Raw genomic sequence first — 10,526 nt, 5'->3', positions numbered from 1 at the left:
AAGAGCCATTTTGTAAGGAAAAAAGGTTTCTAATATCAGATAATATTCCCTAATATTACCTTGCCATTTCTATCTCCTCATGACTTCAGTTTCTTCCTTCTCTGGAAATTAACAGGGAAGTTTTGCAAAATAAATGATGTCATTAATGTCACTGCAAAATGTCAGTGGAGAGCACAAATAGTCAGGTTTGCTGTGAGCATTGGGTGACATGTAAATAGGAATGTTATGCAAAATAAATATTTAGACAAATAGTTTCTAGCTCCTCAGAGCTGCACAAATGAACAGTCCAGAAAATGAAACAAAATTTCTCCCCCTCTGTCCAGTTGCAATGTGGTAATTGGCAAGCACAGCCCAACAAAATGGAAACCTAAAGGTCATGGTGACCTTTTGTGTTAAAATACATATTTAAACTGTTTCTCATCATGCAAAAGGACCAAATATTCTTAGAGAAAAAACCCACATTCTAGGCTGTGATTCTGAACAGAAGCTATGAACTGCTGCCAAAGGACATAATTACATTCACTCCTACCTTAGAGAAGGAACCTTGCTGTTTTGAAGACAAATAAAATAAAGAATAATAAAAAAAGCCCTAAGCTACCCATAAAATAAAAGAAATGAGGCATAATAAGCTCGGTTATTACGGCAGCTTGTGATTTCCTCAATTTCATGAACTTCAGAATAAAGGTCAAAAATCTCAAAGAGCCCATTGTAGCCTAGCTGATCCGTGAGTGTTTATCCCTGATTGACACAATGATAAAAGTGATGCTCATTAGAGGCTTTTGCCTCATTGGCTAGGATTTGCTGCTTGTGACCTAACCCTGCTGTGTCCTTCAGCTGCCCCTGCAGCAGCACCACGCTGAGTCCCACAGCTGCAGCCTGGGCTGGCCCTGGTGCCTAAGTGCAGGGGCTGTGCCTGTGCAGCCAAAGGCAGGGGTGTGAGACATCACTCCTGCAGGATTTCAGCCTAGCCTTGCTTGGTTTGCTTAAAAAAAAAACAAACAACCCCCCCCCCCCCCCAAAAAAAAAAAACCCAAAAAACACCAAAAAGCTGAAAACAAACAAAAACCAGCAAAGAAGATCCAACAAAAGGTAAATGAGAAGATCACCAGCAAAAGTACAAAAGAACTTTTCATGTCAGAAAATATTCTGGTTTGACAAATTAGCTGCACTATGTGGTGGTTTCAGATCAATTCTGGTCTGTTGCTGAGCTTGTTGAAAGGGTACAATTAGTGTTATCTCATTCATTGTGAGCACTGATGTGTTATTGAACAGGGTGCTTTTCGTTCTGGCTTCCCAAAAAAACACACCCCAAAATACACAACTCACTTTGCCTCTGGGTGCAACAGGACTAAACTTGTATGATAAAAAGGGCACACGAATTTCAGAAATGTTCTCCACAGGATATCAAGCTAAACTGTGCCACTTAATGGGGAATTTAATGTCCTGTACAGTGAAAGCTTGCTGTGTGCATTCCCTGTGTAACAAGTTAAATGGCTTTAAGTAACTGTGCTTACAGTGTTTCAATGAGACCCAAGTATATTAGAAAATCAAGCATCATATTCTTCAAATAATATGGCTAAAATGCTGGTAAATTCACAGTTACCATTCTCTAGGTATTAGGCAAAAATCCCCTATTTACACTGGATAATATGTACACATTTGGTTTGTGGAATGCTCCAATATCATATCAATTTCTCCTCTGTGAAAGCTGTAAGGAAAAAAACTCTCTTAATCATTGTAGAAATATATATTCCCAGCCACTAATACATTTAAATATTTGGTATCTGGATGTAAAGGACAAAGTGTCACTAAGTTGATAAACTTGATAAGTCATGATAAACTTGGTCTGATAAACTTGAATTACTGGGATTTGCTTTTGGTGCCACTCTTAAAATCCTCTAAAGGGTGCAGAAATTAGAAATCCTAATTTTTAATAGCTGATCACTTCAATGGGTGTATGCATGTTTGCAAGTAGGTGTAAATACATATATATATATATAATTATTTAGATATTTCTCTTCCACAGCAAGAAGGTGTCTAGTGATTTCCTGTGCCCAGGTGAAGACAGTAAAGGGCTTTGAAGCTCTGAGTCTTCTGAGACAGCTGAGCACCCACCCTCACATCCTTGAGAAATCAGGATTCTCACTCTTGCAGGTGGGTGGAGTGGTAATCCCAAAATCAAGTCAGCTGGGGCCCGTGGCCACATCTGCAACTGTTAGCCCTATTGCTGGAGCTCACCTAGAGCAGGCTGGTTACCTGCCCTCCCTGGATGCTCTGCGTGTCTGAGCACAGCTGAGGTGGATGGCCAGGCAGGGCAGGGTCTCCCAGCTGGGCAGAGGCAGGAGGGTCGGGTCTGTCCTCCCATGTCACACCCACGCACGCACGGAGCCGCTGTCTGCGTCTGGTGTCCTTGCAGGGGGATGGACAGGGACGGGGGGGGCTCCCAGCATAGGCAGGGTGGAACCCAAGCTCTGCAAGGGGTGTGTGGGGGCTGCATGCACCAGTCGTGGCTGTAACAAGGTCAGGAACGATGGTTTTGTTTAAATTCCTGCGAGTTCCTCTGTCCCTCTGCCGTCTCGCTTTGAGGTATCGACAGAACAGTATAGAATGAACGTTTTGGGTTTTCCACACATGGCTCTTTTTTGTTCTTCTTCTACATCTGCCCCCCCACAAGCCCCCAGGGCCTCTGTTGCTCACATCAGGACCTGTTCTCGAGTCTCTGGCAGGCGCAGAGCGAGCAGGCCACCTCCAACCAGAGCGGAGGAGGCCAGAAGGATGGGAACCACCTTAGTTATCCCAACGAAGGAGGAGAAGATAGAGTTCCCCAGGATGGCACCAAACTTGCAAAGACCATTGAGGATGCCAAAGGCTGTTGCCCTGTGGGGAGGAAAAGCAGAAAACAATGGTTAGGAAGCAGGTTCTGGCACAGCTACAGAAGGTTTGGATGGGTAATTTTGTGAATGCTCTTATGTTGCTCAGGCTACGCTTCTAGCAAGTAAAACTGGGCAGAATAAATAAGTAGATAAATAGATGCAGCTGTTTTGCGTGTCTGTGTGAATGAAGAGAATGTCTGTGTGCACTCATTTCTCCTTTTCATCTTGCCTTCTCCCTAGCCCCAGAATGGCCCTCTCTGTCAGCCTCTGCCCTTCCCAAAGACAGCAGGACAAAATCTGCTGTAGATCTCCTCAAAACCCTTCCAATGGCTGCCTGGACTGGATTGTCATCAAAGAAGCAACCACAGCTCTCCTCTAAATCCCAGTCCACCCAGCAGCTAAAAGCCCACTACTTTTAATGTACAGTCCCTCTCCTTCATTTCTGGCTTCCCCCAACAGTCTGAAAAAGGCAAAAAGGAGCTTATAATGATGTAAGGAAAGATTTAATCCACAGGACATTGTCCCAAAGTCCTCTGCTCTTCCCCATGTCCCAGATCACTCTGTGTGCATGGTTTTCTCCAGGTTTTGGATGGGAGGTTTGCCCCAGTCATGGGCCATGATGAGAGGATGAGGATGAAGTGTGAAAGGTCAGACCTCCATGCGCATCCATGGAAATGACAGAGTACTTCATTCATTTGGTGCTTTAGAACTAGTTGATCTTTAAGGCCCCTTCCGTTCTGTGATATCATGGTTCTATGATTCTTTGATTTATATTTATAAATGGAAATTTATAATTTCCATTTGTCCACGTGATGTCCTGTGTTCAACCTGTCATACATGCAGAACTATGCTTGCAAATATCTGTTCTGACCCAGGATTACACAGCCCTGAAGGACTGGTGAAAGTAAAATAAATAAAAATATACAGCTCCCCCACCTACAGGTCTCTAGAGTGGCTTTTTCGTTGGGAAACAAGAGGACTAGGTAGAGGGTGGAGACTAAAAGGAGAAATGTTCTGAGCACCTTTTGTCCGTGGGGTAGAGCTCCACGGTGATGACATCCAGGGCGTTCCAGGCGGCGATGCTGGCCCCGCAGAAGAGGCACTGCCAGCCGATCATCGCCGACTCGCTGTTCCCGAAGAACAGGAAGAAGCAGCACACGGCTGAGATCAGCATCGAGCCGCCTGCAGGGGCAAACCAACAGAAAAACCCTGGCACCAGCTTCCCCTGTCCACAGCTGAGCAAATACATTTGTTAAAGATGGCTTTCAAGTGATGGCATTTCATCTCAATAAGTATTAAATCTATGAGGATCCAAAAACACCTTGATGCTGCCTATCTGTCATTCTCTGATGCTGGAAGCCAGACTGGAAATGTTCTCAATGTCCACCTGATCTCGCTGATAGTCCTGCTCTACAAAGACTGTGAAGACAGGCTTTTCCAGGCAGGCTTCCAGCATCTCAGGCTTCCAGATGGACCCAAGAAGAGCAGAGACAAGTAAACATAAAAGTCAATGAGGAGGAAGCATCATTGTGAAGGTTTTTCAACTTGAGTTTCAAGTGATAAGCTTGTGCATTTCATATCGTATCACTTGACACATTTCTAGTCCCAATTAGGATAATTTACAGTCACTTGTATGAAGCACTTGAGGTCTCTTTTAATTATAAGAACATCATTAGATTTCATGGCACATTTGCACAGGAGCCATAATTTTATGAACATCACCGAGGGAGAAAGTGAGAGCATTCATGCTCAGTTAGGCACAGTTCAGATTCAGAAATATTAATAGCTACATCACTGCTTTCTACCCCATTGGGAATTTTCAACTAAAAGATGAAATTTGGGAAAAATCAAACTATTTTTCACCAGAATGTTCTGTTATCACTGAAATATCTCCATTGATTACCAGGAAAGCAAACAATTTTCTCTGTTGTTTGGTGGTTTTGGAGTCAATTTAGTGTCATCCAAAATAATTTGGATGCTGAAGTGTAACTAAAATGCTTCAATTTGGACATTATGTTGTCTCTTGCCACTGCAGTGGCCTGCCTTTGAAAAGCTGCTGTGCAGGACTCCACGTCCACTTCTCCTCCATGGTACAAGGCCAGACTACATCCCCGCAGTGTGGTGTGGATATTCCCCCTGCTGCAAAAGCCCAGCCCAGCACAGGTGAGGACACCACGAGATCTGCTGTTTTGTACAAGAGAAGGTTTGGCAGGATGTGATAAAAATGAATTGAAGCCCCAGCGACGCACAAAACGCAAAGGAGAAATTCAGTTTTCCTGTTAAGCTGACCAGAAATAATATGTTAGACAGAGTGATACAGGTGGGACGCCAGAAGGCTCTTTCAATTGGAAATTCCACAGTGAAACATTTCAGCATGTCATCACTAATTTTTGTCCTGTTCTCTTCTTTTTGCAGGAGAAATAAGCATTTAGGGCTCAAGCTGTCATCTCAATTCCAGATGAAAATGCTGACGTGCTGACATGTTTGCAGGATGGACAATCTGATTCTCACTGAGCTTCCTCTAATTTATTTCTCACAGACCCTCTGGTTTGTTTGGGTCTCTTTCAAATTCACCACATGAATGCTCATTTTCATTCAGTGTAAATTCCTGAGACAGTCATCTTGCTCTACTTTAACCTGTCTGGAGGTGAGGCTGAGCTAAACCTTCCCTCTGTTCTCAGAGGAGAAAGAAGAGCTCAAGAGAGTGATTCATCCCTTACCCCTGAGCCACATTCCTGTTTTTATTACCTTCCTGTGGCTGTCCCTCAGGCCATGATTCCCATATCATGGGATGAGAGCAAGGTCTGAACCCTGGAGGCTGCAACACCAGCAATTCCCAAAGTATTCATAAAGCTGATAAGGTGATAACTTGATAACTTACTCCCATGATGCTTAAGGGTGGCTCCTTTCTTGGCTGTGACATGGTCAGTTAATTTACCATATGGTCTCTGAAGCTGCTTGTGCAATCATTTGAAAATCAGATAAAAAACCAAAGGAGGGAACTCCTAGGCTGTCGAGCTGCCACATCAAATAACCTTTGTGAATATTCATTGCTACAAGCAAAATGTTCATTTATTTATACAGAGGCTCTGGACTTCAGCAGCAACTCAACAGGACCAAGAGCTCCTTTTCTAGCTCTGACCCTGATTTGCTGAACACTGCAAAAACATGCAAGATTTGACACAAAAGGCAAAATGAATTAAAAAAAAAAAAAAGTTACAGACACACAGAGAAGCAGGGTGAGGAGGCAGGGAGTAGGTCACTTACTGCCATGGATCACCTGCCTGACTCTCTAGTCTTTATCCTTCTGCTCCTTTTGTTTTGGGGATGACTCCCACCAGAGCCATGCCAGTGTGCAGTCACACTGAGCAGGGCTGTTTGCAGGGCTGAGCTCCACCCTGTCCTGCCCCATCACCCATCACCCACCATCCCCACTCACCAATCATCTTTATCCTCCCGATTTTGTCCATGAGCAGAGCAGAGATGATGTTGCCTGGCAGCACAGACAGGCTGCCCAGGAAGCTGACCAGGTAGATCAGAAAATCATTGTCCTCCTCAAAGTCGATGTGGCAGCCTTCCTTCTCCTTCATGAACGTGCTGTTGATGAGCCTGCAGTTGATGAATTTGTGTTCGTAGAGATCTGTGAGGGAAAGAGGCAAAGGCTTGACCCTGCTTGGCTGAACTCTCCTCATACAACAGCAAGGACCAAACCAAAGACCAGAGAGAAGTTTCTCATCCAGTGGAAATGGCCAGGGAATATTGATTTCAGTGGAAATTTATTAGAGTGGCAAACTCTAGCTGAGTCTTCGGCTCCTGGCAGATGCAAGCTCATACACTCCTTTTATTTGCGGAGTGTACTCAGTGTACTGAACCAGTATCCCCATGCCACAAGGACAGGGCAATGCAGGCTCTGGTTCTCATAGCAATATCATTTGTTCTTAGAGTAGAAGTTAAGAGCTTTCTTTGGTATAAATTAGTGAATATTTTACTGCTGATGATCTTCAGCTGCTGGTGGCTTGAAATGATATTTTACGCCAGTTTTACTGAGTAGAGCTGCAAAGTGCTGAGAATTTTGCCATTACTTTAACCTGTCAGGGCCTGAGCACAGAATTTGGCATTTCCCATACAGCACCCAGAGACAGCAGAAGCCATGGGGTTAAAATCACTGATGGAGCCACCTGAGGTCTCCTTCCAAATGCATCACACTCTTTTCCTCCAGCATCACTCTCATTACCCAGCACTCACTCAAACACACAGATCCCTACCATCCTTTCTCCCAGAAAGCAGATAAAATAGTTCTAATAAAATAGTTTTCTGATAAAAAAAATTCCTAGTTACAGAGATGACACTGCAGCAGGAATCCCATTACCAGTGTTATAAAAGACAGTAGAGATGATGGTGCAGTTTTCAAAGAAGGTCTCAGTGGATCTCACATCTTCAAAGTAGCAATCCTCAAATAATGAATCCTCAAATCTCACTTCCTTGAATTTCATGCCAATAAATCTGTGGGGCAGGAAACAGAACTTCACTCTGTGCTTTAAGATGTTTTCTACACTGCATAGTGTGCAGTGGCTGTTTCAAGAAACAGAGCACTAATTCTAATTTCTAGTGTCATTTACAGAAAAGGTGTTGCTTGAATGTGTTACTCCCTCCAGTCCATCTGTGTTTTATTAGAAGAGTCTGAAGAGTATTTTTTTAAAAGAGACATGGATCTTTTAGGATTTGTGCAGTTTTTCTTTTCCTCAAAATAATCACATCTGAGAAAATGTGCTTCTAAAGCTGAGGGGACAGAAATCCTCTTGTGTTCAGCCCTAATCTGTCTGAAGAAGACAGAATTTGAGTCAATGCAGAGCATTTCCTTCATGAGCTGACCTTGCTGCCTTCCTTAGTCTCCCCCTTCCTCCATCATAAATAAAACCAGACATTATCAGGAGCCCATTGAGGCACTTGGTGAAAGGTTTCTGACAGTTGTTTAAACTCAAAGTGATGTTTTAAGTGAAAATGCAGTAGGGATTCTGGAGAGAGTGGGAAGATTATCTGAGTTCTGCTTGTAACCATCTCTGTTCGAGGTTTATTACTTATAATGTAATGAAAACAGATTTCACTAAAAATAATAAACTGTGTCAGGTGATTGATTTCTCCTCTGATGGGAAGCGTGACATATCTGACCTGGCTGCCTGAAGGATGACACAATATTGATTTACCTGTGAGATTTTGCAGGAACACTGAGAAGATGTATTAGGTAATGCACAGCCACGTTTAGAAGATGTAAGGAGCTATTAAGAACAAGCATTATTGCTCCAGTTAAAGAGGCCATGACTGTCACCAGATGAAAAAAAGCCTTCTAACATATACTCTGCAGCTTAATTGAATTGAGCACTTTTAACACGGCGTAACGTGATGGTTGTTTACACCTTTAAATGAGCACTGCAGGGCTTCTTGACTGAGCCTACTAACAGAAATTATTAATGCACAAAATACTGCAAGAAGATTATTCAAGTGTTTTGCTCCATGCAGAGGGTCTCACAGGTTACAGCAAAATTTAAGCTGTTCTGCGTTTTCTCAGTGATGTATTTACCTGTGATGTATTTACTCCTAAAAGCTGTAAAAACCCATTTTCCCCCTGCAGTTTGCTTTCTTAACACCCAACTTTAGAAGAGTCAGAGAGCAATGGCCTGGTGATCCATGGAGTTTTAGCTCACAGCTGCAGAGTAAACACAGCTGTAAACCATTCTGAGATAACTCCTGGGCATTACTGCAATTTAGCTTGATGAGGTTTTGAGTATTTGAAATGGAGAGGGCCAAGGTGGGAGAATAGTGATTTACATCACAGTTTTATGTCTTCATCCAGCCAAGTGCTGAGTATCCTTAATTCTCAATGGAGTTAGTGAAAATTCAGCACCTCCTCTAGGCATAAGAAAAATGTCCCCAGTCCCTACATTTGACCAACATCCACTTCTAACCATGTTGTTCTGGGGAACAGGAATTGTGGGGCTAGGTTTCCATCTCAAGCTCAGCCCCTTGCTGCAGGGGAGGTGTATGGAAGGACATAAGGACATGTGTTGGGGTCCCCCACCAATGTCTATCAAATATATAACAAGGAAATGGTTTCTGAGGGGATTGGAACAACCTGGCTGGGCAATGAGATGTTTCAGCTGTGAAGATTAAAACAACGAGTGTTCTGTGTAACACTGAACATGGGGAGGAGCTCCCTCCAGCAAGGCAGCTGGAGCAGCATCCTGTTAGGTCTACCTGGGGCAATGAGATCACAGAAATTAAAATTACAAAGGGATATTTTTCATTTTTATTGGGATTTTGAATAGTAGTAATGGAATGAGTAGGATTTACACTGCCGTGAAACATAGAGTGACTGGGGTCCAGGATGGATGCAGAAGAAAAAACAAGGCCAGCCCAAATAGGAGGAAAAAAAGGAAGGAAAGCAATGATGTTCTGCTGGAGCAGATGCACTGACTTCAAAACACTGAAAGAGAAGGTGACTCACTCATCTGTGGGGAGGAAGTGACTGCAGTGGGAGAAGCACCCCAGGATGGGCATGGCCCAGCTTGCACTAACGGGCTGCAGGATGGAGACTGGGGTAATTCATATAGAGGACTTCAGGAAGAAATAGCTTTTTATTTTGGAACTACAGCGGCAATTTCAATACCAGTGGCTGCTCAAGCCCAGTAGATGTCAGTGTGGGCTAAGGAAAAAGAAGTCACCTCTGCATCCAGGGCTGCCCAGCACGGCCAGGTGCTGCCCTGATCCCAACACAGGGCTGCTGGAAGCAGGACTCCTCACAGGCATCCCCTGGGTTCTGCAGAAGTCAGTGACAGAGGCAAAGTAGGTGGAAAAAAGGATTGAAATGATCTTTTACCTGTCAAAAACTGCCTCTGGGACTTGAGAGATTTAGTTTGAGTGTCCAAAAGAGCAACAGAGAAGTTCAAGTTGGTGGAAAATGGAAAAGAAAGAAAGAGTTTTCTAGAAATTTATTTCAGTTTGAATATATCAAAGCAAATTCTATTCACTTACTTGTCATTCCTGTATTCCCCATTTCTATGGATCTGGTTTTCCAGGGTGAAATTAAAGGTGAAATGGGACACTTCTTCCTCATCAAAGATCTTCACTCGGGATTCATATGCCTCGTCTTGGAAATAGCGGATCATGTCAGGGAACCAGACAATAAGGCCATAGTAACTGCAGCAGGATTGGGAGACACATCAGGGACAAAGGATTCTTCCAAAGATCCACTTCACAGCTTGTAAACTTGTTAAACTCCAAATGTGAATGCATCTCTGACACAAATTCTTGCTCAGTTCTCACATAGGAGTGAGCAGAGTGTTTCTGCTCTCTAAGCACCCTGCTGATCTCAGAAGCATCTTGGTCCATTCTCCTTCACTTGAAGCAGGACAATTCATTTCAGTTCCCCTTGGCTGGGGAATGCAGAAATGTACCAACCTTGCTACCCATTAAATTAGCAGAAAAAAAACCAAACTGGGCTGATTTCTGTAAGTGTGCAGTTCAAGTGAGAGTTAGACAAAATTCACCTGTAGTTTAGATTTAGACTCCCCTGAGTGGTGTTGATCTAGACTAAGGAGCAGCTGAGAGTCTGGTAGGGTTGTGTCTTTTTTCTGTGTGTGTGGACAAGGCCAAGTG

The 10,526-nt window shown here is 43.5% G+C and overlaps 1 protein-coding gene across 4 annotated transcripts in view; it reads right to left on the bottom strand.

Moving 5' to 3' along the window:
* Window positions 1–1,057: 1,057 nt before the first annotated feature.
* SV2B (synaptic vesicle glycoprotein 2B) overlaps window positions 1,058–10,526 on the bottom strand; it is a 60,791-nt gene continuing 51,322 nt past the window's right edge. For all 4 annotated transcript variants that reach the window (XM_038147058.1, XM_038147057.1, XM_038147055.1 and 1 more), the window contains 5 exons: window positions 9,903–10,067; window positions 7,243–7,376; window positions 6,313–6,513; window positions 3,896–4,055; window positions 1,058–2,877 (listed from right to left, as the gene is read on the bottom strand). In XM_038147058.1, the coding sequence (XP_038002986.1) occupies window positions 2,694–2,877; window positions 3,896–4,055; window positions 6,313–6,513; window positions 7,243–7,376; window positions 9,903–10,067 (844 nt within the window). In that variant the 3' untranslated portion in view covers window positions 1,058–2,693. The remainder of the gene's footprint in view (window positions 2,878–3,895; window positions 4,056–6,312; window positions 6,514–7,242; window positions 7,377–9,902; window positions 10,068–10,526) is intronic.

The sequence above is a fragment of the Motacilla alba genome, chromosome 10 (assembly GCF_015832195.1).
Source record: "Motacilla alba alba isolate MOTALB_02 chromosome 10, Motacilla_alba_V1.0_pri, whole genome shotgun sequence".
Taxonomy (NCBI): domain Eukaryota; kingdom Metazoa; phylum Chordata; class Aves; order Passeriformes; family Motacillidae; genus Motacilla; species Motacilla alba.
The sequence above is the reverse complement of the archived record's forward strand: the minus strand, read 5'-3'. Positions and strand labels throughout refer to the sequence as shown.